The 22,810-nt window shown below is 32.7% G+C and overlaps 2 protein-coding genes across 3 annotated transcripts; both read right to left on the bottom strand.

The window, feature by feature from the left end:
• Nucleotides 1–391: 391 nt before the first annotated feature.
• LOC127700989 (heat shock 70 kDa protein 12A-like) lies at nucleotides 392–15,986 on the bottom strand. Of its 2 annotated transcripts, XM_052204742.1 has the most exons (6): nucleotides 15,912–15,986; nucleotides 6,745–6,797; nucleotides 5,136–5,457; nucleotides 3,752–3,955; nucleotides 3,212–3,365; nucleotides 392–1,658 (listed from the first exon to the last, which is right to left on the bottom strand). In XM_052204742.1, exons 3-6 carry the CDS (start codon nucleotides 5,451–5,453, stop codon nucleotides 604–606), a joined length of 1,731 nt encoding a protein of 576 aa, XP_052060702.1. In that variant the 5' UTR covers nucleotides 5,454–5,457; nucleotides 6,745–6,797; nucleotides 15,912–15,986; the 3' UTR covers nucleotides 392–603. The 2 variants fall into 2 exon arrangements, with proteins under 2 accessions (XP_052060702.1, XP_052060703.1); XM_052204743.1 differs by lacking the exon at nucleotides 15,912–15,986 and having other exon boundaries at nucleotides 6,745–7,036.
• Nucleotides 15,987–17,129: 1,143 nt separating this feature from the next.
• LOC127701805 (heat shock 70 kDa protein 12A-like) lies at nucleotides 17,130–20,782 on the bottom strand. Its single transcript, XM_052205771.1, has 4 exons — nucleotides 20,330–20,782; nucleotides 19,216–19,434; nucleotides 18,644–18,797; nucleotides 17,130–18,264 (listed from the first exon to the last, which is right to left on the bottom strand). The coding sequence occupies exons 1-4, from the start codon at nucleotides 20,636–20,638 to the stop codon at nucleotides 17,210–17,212; spliced, it is 1,737 nt and encodes a 578-aa protein (XP_052061731.1). The 5' UTR covers nucleotides 20,639–20,782; the 3' UTR covers nucleotides 17,130–17,209.
• Nucleotides 20,783–22,810: the final 2,028 nt, after the last annotated feature.

The raw sequence follows: 22,810 nt of genomic DNA, 5'->3' as shown, positions 1-22,810 counted from the left end.
AAACTTAAGACAGCGTGCGGAAACGAACAAATTTGCAATTTTTCAAGTTATAAAGGGGAATAGCTCTAGAACGGTAAGTGACTCAATGCCCATATTCGAACTCTGTCTGCGAGTTTTATAAAAACCAAAAGACATAATATGGATGACAACTTGTGTCAAAAATATACAGATGACGTTTCGAAATATAAAAGCTCATTCTCTAAATCGCTCAGAGTCTAGAAATAAAGTAAATAAAGCCAACAGAAATTAACAAAAATCTACAGTTAACACCAAAATTTAAAATGTCAAAAGAAAGATAAAAATAAATACCATTAAGTCATGACAAAAGACAACAATTTACCAGGTAATTTTAGTGTCATGCAACAAACGCTACTCATTAAAAAAACATATGCTAAGAATTAGATACTTTTATAATAAAAAATCGCGAACACGTTCGGTACAAAACACATGTACATTGTCCAACCTGTGGAACAATGTAGTTTCTAACAAAAATGGACCTTAATAAGCTGCAACTAACAATGTTCGCTAGATTGTAAACTTTATATTCTAACAAACAACGTATGTAAACCGTAACAAATTAAATGCATATACGGGTATACTCGTTTACAAAAGATCAAATTTTACTTCACATTTTTCATTCGTTTCTACGTCTACGGCTTCAACTTCAAGTTCAGTAAAGCCGAAATAAAAGTTGACCTTGACATCTCGATACATCTCACTAGGATTTGGTATTGGCACTTTAATAGTACCCAAGTAAGACGACTCATCATCGTCTGTGTATCTTGGATTTTTACTTGATGAAATGTAAATTGGCAGATAATGTGACTTTTGACATTTTTCGGTTGTAGTGTATGTTTCTGTAATAGCTGTTCCAATGGGAACTGAAGTTTCCGCCGCCATAAATGTATCGAATACGCCTCGACACAAAGCCTCTCCATCTACAATCACTCGTCTGTCTGAGGAATGCAGTCTTGGGTCGTAATCCTTAGACACTTCTACACCGTACGTATATCGAACAACCCTTGACGCAATAAAACTTGGTTCATGGCCAAACAAGACTGCTCCTTTTAGGACAGCAAGATTAGGTTCATGTGGAAATTTGATAAGTTTTCTTGGAAAAGCTGTCTTGAGGGCCTCTCGTAGGAATGGGCACTGCGAAAATCCGCCTACGACAAGAATTATTCGTACTCTCTCAGGTTCGCATTTTTTGAAACATTCTTTCATCAATGTTATCATTTCCAGAATTGGTTTATTAAAAAATGATCTTAAAAGACCTGCATCAATTTTAAGTTTTCCCTTTTCCAAAGATACTCTTCCACTGTACTCTGACGATTCTAACAATGACTCAAATGTCTCGCCCGCTTGGCTTTTACAAAGGGAACTTATAACTTCATATGGTATGTTAACAGCGATCTGTCCTGATAGACTTGAATCTATACTTTGCTTTAGATATTCGAAGCTACTTAACATTTCGAGATAGGACTGTGGGTAATCAGATTTTACTTTCCGCATCACTGCTCCCATAATGATGTTCTCTAACATTTCAATATATTCTTCATCAACGGACATACCACCAAATATCCCACCAGTCGATGAACAAAGCTGTTTCATTTTGTTATCTGCTATTTTTTCTAAAACTGTAATGTCAGTTGTGCCTCCTGGAAGAAACAATTGATTTTAATTAAACATATTATAATATTTAATCATGAGTATGCATAATAACCAACATATACTTATATCAAAGATAATAACCAACAAATACTTATATCAAAGATGATAACCAACAAATACTTATATCAAAGATGATAACCAACAAATACTTATATCAAAGATGATAACCAACAAATACTTATATCAAAGATGATAACCAACATAAACTTATATCAAAGATGATAACCAACAGATACTTATATCAAAGATGATAACCAACAAATACTTATATCAAAGATGATAACCAACAAATACTTATATCAAAGATGATAACCAACAAATACTTATATCAAAGATGATAACCAACAAATATTTATGTCAAAGATAATAACCAACATATACTTATATCAAAGATAATAACCAACATATACTTATGTCAAAAATAATAACCAACATATACTTATATCAAAGATAATAACCAACATATACTTATGTCAAAGATAATAACCAACATATACTTATGTCAAAGATAATAACCAACATATACTTATATCAAATATATTTGATAAGTATTGTGAAGGATGAACGGACTCATTCCCATAAGCAGATATTATAATATGATAAGAAATCATCATTTCTTGGAAATGCTTATTCGCTGCAAATGAAGAGCAAAATGTGATCTAAACACAAGAGTTTACTACGGATAAAATATAAAGTTATCACCTTTTGAAATCTATACAAGAGATTAAATTTGAAAAAAAAATGGAGCACCAAAGAGATTTAATTGGCCTGTAGAAAGCAAAACATATAAAAATAAGGAGATCTGGCATGATTGCCAATGAGACAACAATCCACCCAAGTTCAAATGAAGTGGATGTAAGCAATTATAGGCAACCGTACGGTCTTCAACAATAAAAAAAAACATACCGTTTAGTCGGCCCCGACATGAAAAATATGAAACAATTCAATTGAGAAAACTATTGGCCTAATTTATAACAAAACAATTTACGAAAAAAAAAAAAAAAGCTTCATTTGAACTTTGGTGGATAGTCTCATTGGCAATCATACCACATCTTCTTATTTTCATAATGAACCAACAACAACCACTGAACTACAGGCTCCTGACTTGGGACAGGCACATAAAGAAAGTGGCGGGGTCAAACATGTTTGTGAACCCTCCCCTTACCTAGGATAGTGGTGTTACAGCACAACATAAGAACAAACATTAAAAATTCAGTTGAAAATGGCTTAACTCATCAGATCGATACAAAGCAGAAAATATCTTACAATAACACATATCGGACGTTATACATCCCTAACAACAAAAGACACAAAGTACAGATCTGAGTATACTCGCAGTTACTGACAGCTAGTTCAAAACCAATAACAACCAATAAAAGAAATCATGTATCTAAGACTAATATCAATCATTACACATCCAACATCCAATGGATTTAGTGTAAAAACGTCATTATATAACAGTCAAAGAAAAACATGACCTTGTGAACTGTTATAGTTGAATGAAAGGTGATAGATAATATATGTATGTAGAACTATTTACCACCAATGTCCACCATCATAAATTTACTTCCGTCGTTTTCAATGGAAAATCTATGATCTGATCCTTTACGTTTTTCTGAATTCAGATGTTCACAATATATGGCTGCAGCCTCTGATTCTAACGCTATGATTAGTTGATCCTCTGGAATGCCTGCCTGGAATTAACAATTTTAAAATAGTGTTTGAAATGTAATATTCGATGTATTATTCAGATTTAAAAAATGACTCCGGAAGTGTAATTGTTAAACAGATACCCCAAATACCCTAAATGATAGATGGTTTTTTAAAATGGTATTGCACGACCGATATCAAAAGACCTTAGCTTGACAATTATAACAATTACTATAATATGAACAGTACCGTCATATATTACTTAGTATGATCTGTTTTACATAATCTTGTGTGTTTCATCGACAGAAAACAGACTGAAACGTGTGTGCTTGTTCATACACCACTAGAATATTCATAACCAACACCATATAGTTTATAATTTGTTTAAGGTGTGTTAAAGATTTGATTATGCAAGAAAATTTATTCTTACCATCATTGCGCTTCCGGCCATGAACTGTTTAGCTATGTCTGACCAGCTTGCAGGGACAGTTAAAACCCAGCGTATTTTGGACAACGGTACATCCACTTGTTTCAGAAAGTGATCGATAAGTGCCCGGATGGACAAGGAAAACACATCCAATGCTCTGGCAGCTTTTCCTGTTACATCCTTCATTGACATATTCTTTGTTATTGCCTAAATATACAAAATTAAAAGATGCAAGTTAGCAGTGTAAGTGATATGTACTTTATTTATTATAATCATACAGGATTACAACTTTGACAAGTTAAAATCACTCAACTAAAACAAAACGCATGTAATAAATCTGTAACTTCTTTCGATATGATTATAAACCATAGAAAAAAGTGCGGAAAACTGAGATTACTAAGCAGTTTTCATTTCACTTTCAAAGGGCTTCGTATCTTTAACAGAAATTTCTCAACCGGAACGAAATTTCATCTGTTACTTCTGAATATACTCCAAATATCAAACCAATAGATGAGAAGTATTATAGAAAAAGGATGTGGAGCTTAATGGACGAACATATTGACAGACTGACGGACGGTCTGACGGACGGACCGACGATCTGGAGGACGTAATGCAAATATATAGCTCACTAAGATAGCTAGAAGCATTACAGAAAAAAGCGGAAAACTTAGATATCCAAGGGCCACAATTTCGGCAAAATTTACTCAACAAGGAACAAAACTAGATCTGTATTCTTATGATAAAACTGTGTACTCAATATGAAACCAATAGATAGAGGCATTGCAGAAAATGTGAAAACAATTTCAAAGTCTAATTGAATCGCGGAATTAAATTAACCAAAAAACCAAACTATAATATAAAAAAATATAAAATTTCACGTCCTGCTGAAAGCAGGAATTATATGTCCAGAGCCACTTTAAGTGGTTTTCACTAAGTTTCAATTCATGCGCAATGTTTGAACATAAAAACAATTTAGACCTTTAAACATGAATGTAAATGAAAGTATAGCTCAAAATACATGTAACGTTTTAGTATTTTTTTACTGTCGCATACCCCCCCCCCCTTTTTTTTTCATCCAAATAAGGGAAAGAAAAGCAAGATAGACAAACGTGTATAGATGAATAAGTCACTCATTTAAGATTACGTAGAACACATATATTTTAAATTTCAGTGAAATGTATGTTTTTAAAATACCTATCATAATAAAAGATCCTTTTCAAATTAATCATATATCAAATAAAAGACAGACAGAAAAGCAAAATGAAAATTTTAGAAAACTCATTGAAGAATCAACTATCCAACGAAATTAATAATGATTAAACTATATCAAATATTGAATCACTTTTTTAAATTTTATTCAGTATAATGAATTGATAATTTAATGTACCTCTCTTTTGCAGAGTTTCATCTTAAAACGATGGAAATAATACGAATTCTTGTGACCTTCATCCGCAATAAGTTTGGCGTAGGCAGCCTCAGCTTCGTATCCAAAGGCAACAAGTTTTTCATTTTTGTTCAGCATAAGGCACGTAGGAGTTTTGTGTGACACCATTCTTTTCCTACCAGCATTCCAGGACTGTATGTACTGAACATTCAATGGATTTGTCTTGAAATCTACAACTGTTGAATATGCATAGCCTGAGTATGTTGTACCTATATCCAGTGCCACTACAAGCTCAAATTTCTCTTTTCCTTTGGTCGCCATTTTTCTAAAATTAAAGATTCAGAAAATAACTTATCCTAAATTTGATTAAAAGTAGATAAAAGTAAAACGACTCGTATTTTTTTAAAAATTGTATGACGAAAAAGAACTGTAATGATACCGGATGCTAGCGCATTCGTGCTTAAAATATACGTGTTTTATCTATAAAATATTCATTCATAAAAAAATTCAAATTAAAGGTTGACGCAGTTTAATCAATATTTGTTTACAAGTCAATATATTCTCTTTAAAAAAAAGTCTGTCATGCCTTCCCCAAACTTTAACACACTCGTATTGTAGAATATATCAATAACATTAAAGTTAATAAACTTGCGAAACCTTTCTAAATGAATTTCTATCGGGATTTTTTGCTATCGTAATAATTCAAAATCTGTTGGCAAACATTGGAAAAAAAATCGAGCTTTTATGTTTATCATTTAAGAATAAAATATGTACTTTCATTGAAATACAATATTCAATTATGTCTTTTCATTAAATTCATTTCATCTCGTATTTTCAAATACAATTATAAAAAGCAATAGATCGATTATATTTCTTTAACTGCTGTGACTGGGGTGCTTTATTTGCTCTGTAAAGGTACATGTATATAACGGTTAAACCCACTGAGTACATGTGTCTACACAATATTAAAATTTTGACTCAGAATAAAGAATGTTTTTATAGATTTGATAGAAACAATTAAGCATCGTTTTTGCGTAAAAATGAATTTATCACTTTTTATAAATAACCGTTCACGGAGAACAACAACAATACAGTTTAACATTTTTGACAAATAAACAATGTTAAAATGATAGGCTTTCGTCAGAGATGTATAATTAAATGAAATGACTATTTCATTTACCATCGAAATTTTCGAAGTTCGAAGCTTGCATCAAATCAACATTTTAAAAAGAAAATTTAAGTAGCCAAATATCATGTATTTTATACTCGAACATAAACATGAAACCCTGTCTCGTAACAGAATTTTCCGATTAAAAAAGCCCAAAAGTCATCCGGCGTAAAACGAAGAATAGGCAATAACAAACTGAAAATGGAGGTTACTTTGTTTTCCTAAAACAAAATTAAAGATTAATTCAAGAAAAGGAGAGAAAAAATAAAATTATACGAAAGTCATTAAAAAACAATCTGACGGCTATTAACGAAATTCTTTATTTTAATCTATTTCAGAAATTGCAATCCGGAAAAAGTCGTTTTCATTTGAAATATGACCAAAAAGGCCGTTTTCATTTGAAATATGAACAATATGATTAAATAAATGATTACGTGTACTTACGTCTCTAACTTGCAATCCCAACTGAGGTAAATAAACACACGAGTAAACAAGCACTTAAAAATAAAAAAAAATAAATGTATGGATCAGTGATGTAATGGATTTTCCTCATTTGCCTTAAAACAGTATTTAAATCATTTAAATAACTTCATTGAACTGTTAAAATTTGTATTGTGGATAATTTGTATTGTATATTATAATAAGGGTGTGTGTGTATATGAATTAACTTGTAGATGAAAAGTGATTATTAACAACTTTACTGTAGTTTGGAAACAATGAAATCGAAACAATATGAATTTTTGTTACTTTAAATGATTTTACGACCATGTATTTTAAATATTGTATACAAGTGGGGACATGTCTATGAAAGTATCCAAAGATATGTCATAAGATTTTAAACTTGATTAAGGATGGCCATAGATCTTGAGACATAACTACATGTAGGATGTTAAAAACATAGCCATCTTAGGTTGGTCTTTCATAAGAAAGTCGAGAGACTGTCTTACATGGCAATGAATGCATTTATATATGAAGAGAGCATTATACGAAATGTATTAATAATTATTAATTGATAATACTGTTAAGTATACACATAAAAAAGGGGAGGGGAGTATAGTATAATTTCTATTCTAATTCTAAACCAGCTGTACAAAAATACAAATATGATAAAGAATCAGATCAGACTACTGTTGATAATAATAAAAAAAAACAATATTAATCACAAATGGGAAACTAAACTGTAAAGAAATTATTGGAAGTGATGCTATTACGAATAAAAAAGTCCACTCGCTTTGTTTACCTATATACGCATATTCACTGAATCAGCACAAATAAGAAAAGGAGTAAAAAAGCTTGACATAGAAAGAGACCTCTGGCGATGAATATGAATAATAGAAGATGTGGGTATACATTATGAGACAGCAACCCAACAACAGAGAAGCCAAAATACACATGGAGGGCAACACACAGTCTTAAACAATAGATATATTTCTAAACAATATGTCAAGGTCTCAATAGACCAGAGCCTATATAAGTTGAAATCAACAAACATGGAGGATTTTTATTGCAATTTGTATTTTTTACTTTGATTTACGACATCCTAATAGACTCTTAAGTTTCGGGCTATTCTAAGACACTCTAAAGAACCCAACATTTGGAAAAACAGGAATATATATTATTATCGGAGGCTTTCGTTAACCTGACAGTACTAAGGTCACCCTAAGACATGTACTGAGGCAATTCTTAGACACGTTCTTAGACCATCCTAACACATGTACTTAGACCATCATAAGACGTATACTAAGACCATCATAAGACACGTACTAAGACCATCATAAGACATGTACTAAGACCATCCTAAGACATGTACTGAGACCATCCTAAGACGTGTACAAAGACCATCATAAGACTCGTACTTAAACCATCCTAAGACACGTACTAAAACCATTCTAAGACATATACCAAGACCAACCTAAGACGTGTACAAAGACCATCCTAAGACGTGTACTAATACAATCTCAAGACATGTACTAAAACCATCCTAAGACATGTACTAAGACCATCATAAGACGTGTACAAAGACCATCCTAAGACATGTACTACGACAATCCTGACATGTACTAATACCATCTCAAGACATGTACTAAAACCATCATAAGACATTTACTAAGACCATCCTAAGACGTGTACAAAGACCATCCTAAGACATGAACTAAGACCATCCTAAGACGTGTACCAAGACCATCCTAAGAAATGTACTAAGATCATCCTAAGACGTGTACAAAGACCATCCTAAGACATGTACTAAAACCATACTAAGACAAGTACTTAGATCATCCTGAGACATGTACTAAGATCATCCTAAGAAAATTACTTAGACCATCATAAGATGTGTACTAAGACCATCATAAGACACGTACTAAAACCATCCTAAGACACGTACTCAAACCATCCTAAGACATATACTAAGACTATCCTAAGACATATACTAAGACTATCCTAAGACATATACTAAGACCATCCTTAGACGTGAACAAAGACCATACTAAGACACGTACTAAAACCATCCTAAGACACGTACTTAAACCATCCTAAGACATATACTAAGACCATCCTAAGACATATACTAAGACCATCCTAAGACGTGTACAAAGACCATCCTAAGACACATACTTAAACCATCTTAAGACACATACTTTAACCATCCTAAGACATATACTAAGACCACCCTAAGACGTATACAAAAACCATCCTAAGACACGTACTAAAACCATCCTAAAACATGTACTTAAACCATCCTAAGACATATACCATGACCATACTAAGACGTGTACAAAGACCATTCTAAGACACGTACTTAAACCATCCTAAGACATATACTAAGACCATCCTAAGACATATACTAAGACCATCCTAAGACATATACTAAGACCATCCTAAGACGTGTACAAAGACCTTCCTAAGACACGTACTAAAACCATACAAAGACAATTACTAAGACCATCCTAAGATGTGTACTAAGACCATCATTAGCACGTACTAAGACTATCATAAGACATGTACTAAGACCATCATTAGACATGTACTAATACCATCACAAGACAGGTACTAAAACCATCCTACGACATGCACTAAGACCATCCTAAGACATGTACTGAGAAATGTACTGAGACATGTAATAAAGTCATCCTAAGACATGTATTAAGGCCATCCTAAGACACGTACTAAGACCATCCTAAGACATGTACTAAAACCATTTAAAAACATGTATTCAGACCATCCTAAGACATGTACTAAAACCATCATAAGGCATGCACAAAGACCATTATAGGACATGTACTATAACTATCCTAAGACATGTACTGAGACATGTCATAAGACATGTAATAAACCCATCCTAAGACATGTACTAAAACCATCCTAAGACATGTACTAAGACCATCCTAAGACGTGTACCAAGACCATCCTAAGAAATGTACTAAGATCATCCTAAGACGTGTACAAAACCATCATAAGACATGTACTTAAACCATACTAAAACAAGTACTTAGATCATCCTGAGACATGTACTTAGATCATCCTAAGACAATTACTTAGACCATCATAAGATATGTACTAAGACCATCATAAGACACGTACTAAAACCATCCTAAGACACGTACTTAAACCATCCTAAGACATATACTAAGACCATCCTAAGACATATACTAAGACCATCCTAAGACATGTACAAAGACCATCCTAAGACACGTACTTAAACCATCTTAAGACACATACTTAAACCATCTTAAGACATATACTAAGACCACACTAAGACATATACAAAAACCATCCTAAGACACGTACTAAACCATCCTAAGACATGTACTTAAACCATCCTTAGACATATATCATGACCATACTAAGACGTGTACAAAGACCATCCTAAGACACGTACTTAAACCATCCTAAGACATATACTAAGACCACACTAAAACGTGTACAAAGACCTTCCTAAGACACGTACTAAAGCCATACAAAGACAATTACTTAGACCATCCTAAGACGTGTACTAAGACCATCACAAGCACGTACTAAGACTATCATAAGACATGTACTAAGACCATCATTAGACATGTACTAATACCATCACAAGACATGTACTAAAACCATCCTACGACATGCACTAAGACCATCCTAAGACATGTGCTGAGACATGTAATAAAGTCATCCTAAGACATGTACTAAGGCCATCCTAAGACACGTACTAAGACCATCATAAGACATGTACTAAAACCATCCCAAGACATGTACTCAGACCATCCTAAGACATGTACTAAAACCATCATAAGGCATGCACAAAGACCATCATAGGACATGTACTAAAACTATCCTAAGACATGTACTGAGACATGTCATAAGACATGTAATAAACCCATCCTAAGACATGTACTAAAACCATCCTAAGACATGTCAAAGTCGAAGTACGGCTTTGTTGACATGGCCCAGGTTACAACCGGATTGTTCCTCATTTTGGAGTTTAAGAGTTTCTATAAAAGAATCTGCCACCCTTGTCAAAGTCACAATCAAAACAGATTTGTGAATATAAAAAAGATAGCATATTTTCTTTATTGGCATGGTCTACAACTAATTTATACGAACAAAATCAAATGTTCCAGTTCGGTACCAGAAATGCTTCCCCATATAGATCACAAAATTATTATAACCCAGTTTTAGTAAGGGTTTTTGATATGGAAAACCGGTCTTCATTCAGTTAAGAACGAGTGCTACTCCTCTTCTTTTCACACCATTTTGTTTTGTCTTTTACCTTGGCTTCTGACACACACTAAATGAATATAAGTATAATACCTCTATATTGACGAGTCTTCAGTTCTCAATGTAATGTTTTACAGACTATTAAAGGAACATCAGTTTCGACCATTTTATTATTCAGTCTTAAATTTTCTGTTGAATGTTTGTCGACCATTAAAGGATCGGAACATCGGATTACGACCCTTATATTGACCAGCCTTCAGTTTTATGTGATGTTTTGTAAATCACTGACGGAACATCGGTTTACGACCTGCATATATAGACCCGTCTTCAGTTTTCTGTGTAAAGTTTTGTAGACCATTGTTTGACTTATAATGTTTTTTGTAATATAGTAACTGGTATGATATTATATGGTCTTTGGTTTGTGGTTTTTGATCACTCTTTGTTGTCCTCTACCTTTCTTTATTATTTTCAATTCTGACGGATGATGACAATATTTTGTCGGGAAGTTATTGAAAACCATCCTATGAAAATACAAAACTTTAACTCAGAAGACAATACTAGTTTTAATATGGAGGAATTATCAAAATTGTAGAGGTGGAGTGTTTTCGGATCTGATATCAAGATAACAATTGTTGAACATATGTACAATCCAATAAAGCCATATATCTATTGATTTCATGTCACAACAGTTTAAAGAGTTGAATAATGAATTTTCCAGTTTGTAAATAAAATATTGAAATCCCAATAGAAGTTTTCTTTATGTTATTGCCGGAGTAAGCCGACGTCATTTTGTAATTAATTACTGTGCAAATAATTTATTCAAAACATAATATATTTTTTTTATAGAGTTTACATATGAAAATCATATAATTACTAAACCGCTGCAAACCACATGGGTCCATATTAAAGAATTACAAAGAAAGATATTTATTTTGGCTTAATAGAGTGTGACAATTAAATGTTTAAATTGAGAATTGATTTTTACAATTTTTGGAAGTTCCCTATAGCTTTTATGTTTTTATTTATATATAGATTTATAGAAATGAACATCAATTCGCTAATTTATAGTTTAGAAGCAAGACTAACATGTTGTATTTATTTTCTTCATTGAAATTTCGCACAGGTTCAGTTTGTTCTATTCATTGCTCAAAGTCGTGTCAGATTTAAAAAGGGGGACGGATGAGATCTAAAAAAAAATAAAACTAGTTTTATTCATGTCCATGTCCATGTCCTTAATAAGAGGTTTTCTAATATCGATCATGTCTTAAGAGATATTTGACATCTGTTGATTTTAGACTCTGTGTGATTTAGAGCCTGATATATTGTTTATCGCTATTTTGCGAAATTTTCCTTTGATCTTGCTCACTGATAATTTCCTTTCTCGGTGGAGTCGAGTGATATGAAAATTATCGCTAGAAACTAAGTGGGCACGTGGCGTTGCTAATGAAATTGACATAACATTGACAACTTCGTCATAGGTAAAATAGCGATAAACAGATTATCATTGGTCATCTCAACTTAATTGCTTTTCTCACTTTCGCCGTACCGGCTCAAGCGAGAAAATCAATCTCGTTGAGATGATCAACGATAATCTATAATTATCGTCTATAGTTAAGACTGTATATTGACCTGTAGGTGTCTTTTGGTTGTTGTATAGTTTGATTGCTGTCTCGTTTGTGGATATCCAGCGCCTCGTTCCATCCATTTTAGTGGCTTTAAAACATACGTAAACGGGTGCACGATTTTCTCGCTGTGTTGAAGACCATTGGTGGCCTTGGGCTGTTTTCTGCTGTTTGGTCGGGTTGTTGTCTCTTAGACACATTCCCCATTTCCATTCTCAATTTTATTCTCTTTTCATCTAGAAAACTATACACACCACTGAACTAACAAAAGTTGTATAGACCGATGCATGAATATATATATAAAAAAAAAAATCACTGAAACATTTTATGGTACTTTCATGTGGCAAATGTTGCTTAAAGCCAAAACAATTTCAATACATGCATAAAAGCTATTTAGTCAAAATAATGTTTTAATAATCAAAGTAGAAATAATGAGCTATGCATTGAAGTCCTCACTGATAGAATCCTTACTTTATTTTGTATCTATTTCATTTGTACCCTTTTCTATATACATCGGTGTCTGAGCGAAAGATTGATGAGCCAGGATTTTGTCATAGAGCGCCTCGTCCTTTTTCTCAAAAAGTTCATTGGAAAGTACTACCAATACCAAGTATAGATAAATATTCAGTGTCTATTTTACAAATAATACAAGATGGTCTCGAGTTATAGATTCTACACAGGGAAATTTCTTTCACGTGATTTCACTTGAATGTTACATCAAACGAGCTTATACGTGAAATCACATGAACTGATTTCATAGTTTTATGTGAATTTCATGTGAATTTCACGTGCAAATCACATGAATTTATCACGTGAAATTCACATGAATTTTCAAAAATAAAGTTACCAAATATTATCTAAATTATAAAATTTAATCGAAATCATGAAAAGGCCAATTTGTTTTGAAAAGTTCACATGAATTTCACGCGAGACGTATGTGAATCTAAATTCATGTGAAATTCGCGAGAGTTTCACGTATGAGCTCGTTTGCAAAGTTTTGTTTTTATTTTGTTTTCCCTAGTCTTTATTTTTAAGTAATTTGTACCTTTTCGAGAGAGTGTATACTATGTACTGTATGTACTATCAACTACAAAACCTTTTTTGGCGTTTTTGTCAAATTTACAATCAACTACACACACACTTTTTTGTTGGCGTCTTTTTTTAATGTTTATTTGTATGTATATTTGTTTGAAGTTTTCAGTCAGTTGTGTTGTATGTCTGTGATGTTAGATGTTTACTAAGTTTTGGCTGCTGGATATCAATTATTGTCACATTAACCTAATTTGTCTGTTAAGATTGCTTATCCAATTTTGTCAATATAACGGAACTATAAACAACTGCCAAAATGCCCGTAGGAAGTCAGGAATACGACAGTTGTTTTCGATTCGTTCCGATGGTTGATAAAGTCTAACTTGTGATTTTGTCAGTTTTTATGGATTTTATTTTAATTTACCTTGAAGTTCGGTATTTTTGTTATACTAGTACTTTTTTAATGGAACTTACAGCCTACACATACATGTTTGAACTTTCGTTAACCTGACGTTTATGCAGTAGTTAGACATAGAATAAAGTATTGCTTGATTTTTGTAATATAAGTTGGTTTTGTTTTGCATATGCATTAACATCTATCATTTTCACTGGATTATAAAGGTAGAAAGAAACAATTTCAAAATTGATGTAAAAGCTCATCAGATACTAGTCTTATTATTTAGTACGCCAACCTCGCGTTTAGTCTACATAAAATTATTTGTCAGTGGCACTCGATTAAAAAAGGTCGAAGGCCAAATCACAAGCGAAGCAAAAGAGCATCGAAATACAAAAAATACAAAAAGTTGTGCAAACTCTGACTAACGCCGTTTATTCTTGGACCTGAGGATAGAAAAATCTAAGTGTTTCGAATAAATCATAACTTGATTGATTGATTGATTGATGTTTAACGCCATTTTCAGCACTATTGGCTATTTTGTGGCGGTTAGTTTTTGTTAATGGTGAAGGAAGCCGGAGTGCCCGGAAAGAACCACCGACCTTCGGTAGGAAAACTGACAATCCTAGTCAATTAAGATCTACTAAGACCACTCTACTATATATTAGTATTAATAATAGTGTAGTAAAATTGCAAAATTAAGTCAGATTATTATAGCTGAAAAGAAGAGTTGTAGCGTGTTATTAGTTTAAAAAAGGTGTATGTAAGAAAACAGTATTTTGCAAACATTGGTTATCACAGCCTAGACCTTTATTAACCATTGAATTTATATCATTATATATATAACAAAATTAATGTATGATACTTTGTACAAATAATACCGAATCCGACCAATTAGTATTTTTTTCAAGGTAGGAAAAACTAAGTTACTTCCCTTTTGACTATAGCTAGTTCGTTTTGTATTTGAGAAATAAAAGTTGGAAAATAAACACAACACGTGACCAAACATAACTTTTAAGTCTATAGAAAACTTTAAAAATGAATTATCACATGCAACTGAAATAGGAAGCTGTTTCATGGTGATAATTAAATGAACCAACATTCCATCCACGGTTTTATTTTTCATGGCCTAGTATTTGCAGGTTAGTTAAAAAAGTGATTTTCCATAGGGTTTCAACACAGGCATATTTGTCTTGAAATTTGTTTACCTCTATACTTTACTATAATCTTACATTAAAGTATATAGGTGTTTTTTTTCGGAGACAAGTGCCTGTGGGTTTCAATGAGAAATTATGTGCCACAAACTAAACCATGTTTGCAACCCGAACAACCTTGAATGAGGATAATTGTAGAGAGTTTACAAATCATAAATATCGTCAAGTTTCATCAAGGTTCGCAGGACTTGAAGTTGCAAGACCATATTTTTGAAAATTGGCCTATCAGTATCAAAGATTGCAACGGATGGTCATATTGTTTCATTTGACCTTGACCAATCACTTGTATAAGGCGACCTTGCATACATTATTCATGCCAAGTTTGGTTCACATCAGCCGAGTAGTTCCATGTCATTTCTATGTAAACAATGAGAAAACTGTGTACCATAATTCCGCATGCCGCTATGCTTGCTTCTTGATCAACAAGAAGAAGGTGAAAATGTGAAATTTTTACAGACGATGACGGACGTCAAATGATGGATATAGTTTCCTTTTCATAAAATGTCAGTTGAAAAAAATGTTATTGAAACTAATAATTATGATATTTCGAAAGTAATACTGTTCATGATATAAGCACACATATCATGTTGATACCAAAGTAGACTTAGTTATATTGAAAGTAAATGCAAATCGTATGAAAATAATAAACTTCCTTACCTATTCATATTGAAACAGTAATTGCTGATTTGTTTTTTAAACCGTTTATACCGATCAGTAGTCAAAATTTTAAAATCGTTGAACTGTAAAAAACTATTGTAAATTGTTTCGTAGAAAGATCGTAGGTTTACATAATTACGATATGTATTGGTTTGAATGATTGTTTTTACTTTTGGGCTTGGTATTACAATACATAATGATAATATTCTTTTTCCAATTTTCACTTTCTACATTAATTTCTGTTGTTCCTTTACTAGGTTTTGATATATTACCTACAAATAAAAGATGAGAACCCAGCCCCTTATTCATAATTATTCGTTTTATCCACAATAATAAAGGAGTCAACATAACAAACATGAAGGGTATTAAACTAGTTTAACTAATTGTTGACCGTGACCGATGACGGAACGTGATTCAACCGGTGGTTGGTCGTTCTCATAGAATAGGAAACACCACATACTTCAGCGCGGTGATATTGCTTAGCTGGTAGAAAAACAGATCGTCTACTGTAAACATATACTATTTTTAAAAATGTTGACATGAATTATTATTGACATGGTCAGAATCATAAATTAACTGTTTACAAAACTTTGAATTAATTGAAATTCTAAGGATTTTATTAGAATTACCTTAGCTGTATTTGGCAAAACCTTTTGGAATTTTGGGTCATCAGTGCTCTTTAACTTCGTACTTTATTTGGCCTTTTTAACTTGTTTGATTCGAGCGTCACTGATCAGTCTTTAAGTTTTGTAGACAAAACGCGCGTCTGGCGTACACAATTTTAAGCCAGGTAGATATGGTGAGTTTAATGCTAGTACTCACTCCCGCTATAATTTTTCGGTAATCAGAAAGTTAATGAGTAATTAGGGATGAAAAAATGTATCACATGATATAGCTCTTACATGAAGCTTGTTCCGAATTACAGAAAGCCTAAATCTGTAGTGGCGACGAAAATTTCATACAAGTCCATTATGTGAAAGAATACACAAGTATTCGATGAACAGGAAGTTGATTTGCGATGAATCTGAAAATACACCACACAGTACAACATGCTAACATAGAGCTTGATATAAAAATAGAAGAAACTCTGATTTGTAGTTCTCAGAAGAATGCGACGAAAACTTGATGGAACGGACGGTAACACGGACGGAAAACAGTGTATCCCTTCCTTTGGAGCGGAGGTATAATGAATATAAAGTTGACATAAGAAAAACACAGTTAAACATGATATTCATTATGATATCTTAAAAAAGGATGTCAGTTACCTGATACAATGTAAAATATTTTGCACTTTGAATTCATACATATTCAAACGTCGTTTGACACATATTACCCGATTCAACGTCAACAGCCTCTATTTGAAGTTCAGTATGTCCGAAACAAATAGTGACATCTATATCACGATATTTTTCAGTTGGGTTCGGAATTCTAACGACCACATTCCCAGCATGTTTACATGTTTTGTCATCAGTATACCCTGGTTCTTTCTTCGTTGAAGTGAAGAGAGGTAGATAGTGAAGCTCTTGGAATTTTTTGGTGGTCGTAAAAGTTTCCTTAATTTTCTGTCCAAGACTTACTGTTGAATTGATCACCATAAACTTTTCAAATACTTTCTCGCAAAGTTGTAAACCGTCAACTTCAACTTGTCGAAGGAATTCGTGTAATTTCGGATCAAAATCGTTGGAAACTTGAAATCCATATGTATAACGTACAACACGAGATACGATAACATTTGGATCAGTTCCGAAAATGACTGCTCCTTTCAAAACTGCGAGAGTAGCTTCGTTTGGAACTATGATATTATGAGATGGAATAGAAGACTTTATTGCATGTTGCACAATGAGACTTTCGGAGAACCCTCCAACTAAAATGACATTGACCGCTCGTTTATTTTGTACCTGGTGCAAGTTATCTTTTATCAGATTGACAATTTTGTCTGTAGTTTGTTTGAACAACAGTTTTAATAAATCAATTTCAATTCGTAATTTGTCGTTGACAATCGTCATTTGATGGTTATAATTAGACGCTTTTAATAAGCTTACAAAATCTTTATTGTGATGTTTCTCACAAACTTGCGTCAAGGTGAGAAAAGGAATCGACATGGTAATTTTTCCTGTTTGTTCGGGAGTTAAAGATCGCTTTACGCATTCGAATTCTCTGAACAAATCCAAGTAAGCTGAAGGGCTTGAATTAGTCAAATCATCAATAACAGCTTGTCCGACGATGTGCATAAAAATTGTATAGAATGCATTGTCCACGGCAATACCGCCACAATCAGCACCACTTGCCCTGCAAATTTCTTTTAATTGGTTTTTGCCGATGTTTTCTAAAGCTGTTATATCACTGGTTCCACCTGCGATTAAACAAGCAATGTCATAGAGTAATGTTTACCAACAAAAAAATAAATTAAATTTTAAATACGTGTAAGCCTGTTTTACTTGTAACAAACAAAGACAAATTTTGACAATGAACACCTGACTCTTTCCCTTTTATGTTTTTGTTTTTTTTTTGTCACACCGATGTTCTTATATTTTGCCAATAATCACTCTGGAGATTTAAATTATAAGAGCCATTCAAAAGGAAAAAATAGAAAAAAAAAACATATTGATTGTTTTTCTCTGTTACGATAATTTTCTTGTGACATTTAAAACAATCAATAACTTTTTTCTTTCACCTTTTGCCCGACATTTCCTGTGCACATTTTTACTGTATATATATATAGCAAATCGTACCTCCCATGTCGACTACCATATATTGTATTCCTTTCTTCGATGACAAAACACCTGTATTAGCACCGACTGACAGGTTTGATGAAATATGATGGCAGAATATTGATGCTGCTTCTGATTCGAGGGAAATCACCAGACTGTCATTTGGTATACCTGCCTAAATACATTAGAATAGTGTTGGATATGCTTTTGTTATCTAACCCGACTTTACTTCTCTTACAAATTGAGACACTTTGAATTAAAGATAAATTACATAATAAATGGACATTTTTTGGCATGTTGAATCTTCATGCTTACTTTAAATGTTTTAGTAGAATACAACATTCATTTTTATTTGAATACGGGTGGCAAAAACTGTATTTAGATACTGCAAAGTCTTGCACTTGGTATGTAATTCAGAGATAACAAGAAGCAGTTAAAATTGATAAGGAGCAACTGTATGGGCTCTTCAACTTCGTATATTATTTGTCATTTTAAACTTTTTTGATTCGAGCGTCACAGATGAGTCTTTGGTAGACGAAACGTGCATCTGGCGCAACAATTTTAAGCCTAATATCTATGATGACTTAATTTACCTTCACTGCACATTGCCGCATGAATTGCTTTGCACCATCTGACCAAATAGAGGGCACGGTTAGAACCCATTGGATTCTGAAGTCAGCCACATCAACACCTTGTCTCGATAAAGAGTTAATCAAATGCTGTTTTAAAAATCGTATTGATAAAGCGAATACTTCTTTTGCTGGAACTGGTTTTCCTTTAATGTCTGCTAGTTCAGTATCAGATGACAAATTCTGGAAAACACCAAACATGATATTCAAAATATTATCAAAATACAAACGAGTTTAACTTTTTAAACTTTTCCCTCTTGGTTCAACAGATTTATTGACAACAAAAAAAAAATAATGATATTGTTGATATAAGTACTTGTAAAGAGCTCGGTATACAATGTCCTCTGTATTTGTATCCCTCGTGCGTCCGAAGAGCTTTTCTGGATTGACCAACATCAGGAACGCTCAAACACAAACTTTTGAATGCCAACAACAATGTAAACAACACGTGAAGAGCTATATGACATGAGGAGCTACATAAACAAAAGGGACGTCTCGTTTTTTTATATATAGACCGTTGGTTTTCCCGTTTGAATGGTTTTACACTAGTCATTTTGGGGCTCTTTATAGCTTGCTGTTCGGTGTGAGCCAAGGCTCCGTGTTGAAGACCGTACTTTGACCTATATTGGTTTACTTTTATAAATTTTGACTTGGATGGAGAGTTGTCTCATTGGCACTCATACCACATCTTCTTATATCTATATAAAAAGAATTGTCAAATACATCTAAAGTCAACTTTGCCTGAAGGAGTTGGAACTTTATAGTTTCTCAGTAGTTTCTTAATTTATCAACGGAGCTTTTATTCAAGAATAATATGCAATAAATCATGTTAGTGCCGAGTTATTGACTACTGAGCTAATGATAACCTCGGGGACTAACAGTCAACCAGCAGTGGAAACAACCCAGCGCTACTATAGCACTGTCTGATAAATGAACTTATCTGAAACATATTATCTTAGTCTTTTTTTTTTTGCAATTTTACAAAAAAAAAATGAAATACAGTATCTCACTTATTTACGAATGAAACAATCGGATTTTGTGCAATCTTAATTATAATAGAATAGCAGATGAAACTTACCTCTTTTTCAAGCAATTTAATTTTAAATCTATGAAAGTAATAATAGCCGTCAATTTTACCATCCATTTCTAATTCCGTATATCTATTTTCAGCCTGGTACCCAAAAGCCACAAGCTGTTTGCTAGCGTCAAGTAAAAGAGTCGTCGGGGTTTTAATGGAAAGCAAGTTGTGTCCTCCAGCATTCCACGCTTGATTCACATTAATAGTAAATGGCCTTTTTGGGGAAGAATCAATGATAGAAAAGGCGTACCCAGAATACACAGTACCAAAGTCGATTGCAGCAATCATAGCTGGATCTTTAGATGACATTTTCTAAATTAAAAAAAGGTAGAACGGAACTATGATAAGAATGGTTCACATACAAAAAAATACAGCCAAGATGTAATTATAATTACCCCCTCCCCCCACCACAACCAAAAACAAAAGACTTACAGGACATATACAGGATAGAAGAAATCGAAGACATTAAAAATGGTAAAGTGCAAACACTATCAAATTACTTTATTCCAATCGAAAAGTGACACGTTTCTGGATGATTTGAATACATATTAATCAAATCATAAATGCATTTTTTTTAATGTTAATTCAATAAGAATTATGTATGCATATGCAGTAGTGAAGAGTAAGTTTTTTCTCTAAAGGTAAGACGAATATATAGTCCCAGCTCTCATCTTTGTCTGCATTTTTCTTTCTTTCAGTCATTCGATACCACAAAATATATTTTTTTTACAGCATAATCGCCAAAGATTAGATATACAATACATTTGAAGAAGCTATAAACTACTTGTATAAAAGTTTGCTTACTCTGTTAATGAACATTATGCTGGTGCATACGACAAATACCTACTATTTTAGTAATAAAAAACTTGCATATTTCTATTTTCAATAATTTTCGTTTTTACAAAATCAATTATTTCATTTCTTTTATTTTTCTCATCTAGTAAAAAGTTTTAAAATGCCTACCTTGTACTTTAGTTGGTATGAAACTTATTTCTTCAGATTTTATCTTACTCTTAATATTAGTTGGGCAGATTAGAAAGTAACCAAGGAAAATCAACACACAAAGAACAAATACTTTCAATTACCTATACTACAAGTGTCATTCTAAACAAAAATATGTTAATTACCATTCGTACAAACTTTAAAAAAAATAATAACTCGGGCAAATTAACTTAACACAAAAATTCAGTCAATAGTTTCGCTATGCTGGACAAACTTAATCAAACGTAAATGGAGTTATTATTAAGATAATGACTTCAACTGTGAAATATTTATTAATATATTTTGCTTTTGATATAATCTATTAGTTGGAAATTAATTTTATCAAATAATAATTTATTTCACAGAGGATTAAATGTGTGAAATAGGATAACACACCAGCCAATGACAAAGTGCTGGCTTAAACAATCAGTGATTCAAAATTGAAATACGTAAACACTTGAATTTCTTTTATAATTAGTTTTGACGTAGTAATCAAATATTGTAAAAAATTACATAGGAATAGATGTTCATTGAATTAATATTATTTGTGAATGAACACACATTAGTACAGAACGTTATGGTTTAACATTATAATATCGAAAGAAAAGATATTTTACGACACCCTTACTTTTTACAGACATTTGCCACATGCAGAGTCATTTGGAATACATGCATTTTTAAAATATCGTTAAATTGGATCGAATACGCCAAAACACGATTTTTATGTTGTTTTAACTTGCTTTTACATATGTTCAATTCTTTAAAAATAAAAGACAATCAACAGATACATCATATAATTTGTCATCCGGGATGTCCCACCTAGGATATTTTGTCTCATCATAAATGATTATGTCTCGCTTAAAACTACTGCAATTTGAATAGATTTCGACATTATATTAAATGAAAATGTAAGTTATGTTGGGAAGTCTTTTTATTTCATAATTATCAGAATCTCTATAAAAAGTCATCGAAGGCACATAAAAGTAGACAATTTTAGTCTTAGAGACATTATTTTTTTATTAGTTGTTATTGGCTTTGACAGCGATTACTCTCAGATCTGTATCGTGTGTCATTTTTTGTTGTGAGGGATGTATAAATACCCTGCCACGTCCGGTCTGTGTTTTTGTTAGATATTTTTGTGTATTGTATCGATCTGACTAGTTAAGCCCTTAAATCCAACTGATTTTTATTGTTTGCTCTTATATTGTACTGTTACACCACTGTCCAAGGTTAGGGGAGGGTTGGCGCCAGCAAACATGTCTAACCCCGTCCCAAGTCAGGAGCCTGTAGTTCAGTGGTTTTCGTTGGTTCATGTCTGTTATATTTGTTTTTCGTAAATTATTTTGTTATAAATTTGGCCGTTAGTTTTCTCAATTGAACTGTTTCATATTTTTCATGTAGGGCCTTTTATAGCCGATTGTACGGTATGGGATTTTCTCATTGTTGACGGTCGTATGGTAGCCTATAATTGCTTACATCAGTTTCATTTGAACTCTGGCG

This window comes from Mytilus californianus, unplaced genomic scaffold (assembly GCF_021869535.1).
Source record: "Mytilus californianus isolate M0D057914Y unplaced genomic scaffold, xbMytCali1.0.p SCAF_5, whole genome shotgun sequence".
Classification (NCBI taxonomy): domain Eukaryota; kingdom Metazoa; phylum Mollusca; class Bivalvia; order Mytilida; family Mytilidae; genus Mytilus; species Mytilus californianus.
This window is presented reverse-complemented; position numbering and strand designations above follow the sequence as displayed.

What these genes read in the sequence shown, in the direction of transcription:
- LOC127700989 (XM_052204742.1), bottom strand. Translation starts at nt 5,453, where the DNA reads ATGGCGACCAAAGGAAAAGAGAAATTTGAGCTTGTAGTGGCACTGGAT. An exon ending in TGGCCGGAAGCGCAATGATG is followed by an intron (nt 3,366 to 3,751) that starts GTAAGAATAAAT and finishes TGTTAATTCCAG; the next exon opens with GCAGGCATTCCAGAGGATCA. An exon ending in TATGATGGTGGACATTGGTG is followed by an intron (nt 1,659 to 3,211) that starts GTAAATAGTTCT and finishes TGTTTCTTCCAG; the next exon opens with GAGGCACAACTGACATTACA.
- LOC127701805 (XM_052205771.1), bottom strand. Translation starts at nt 20,638, where the DNA reads ATGTCATCTAAAGATCCAGCTATGATTGCTGCAATCGACTTTGGTACT. An exon ending in TTAAATTGCTTGAAAAAGAG is followed by an intron (nt 19,435 to 20,329) that starts GTAAGTTTCATC and finishes GGTGTTTTCCAG; the next exon opens with AATTTGTCATCTGATACTGA. An exon ending in TATGGTAGTCGACATGGGAG is followed by an intron (nt 18,265 to 18,643) that starts GTACGATTTGCT and finishes GTTTAATCGCAG; the next exon opens with GTGGAACCAGTGATATAACA.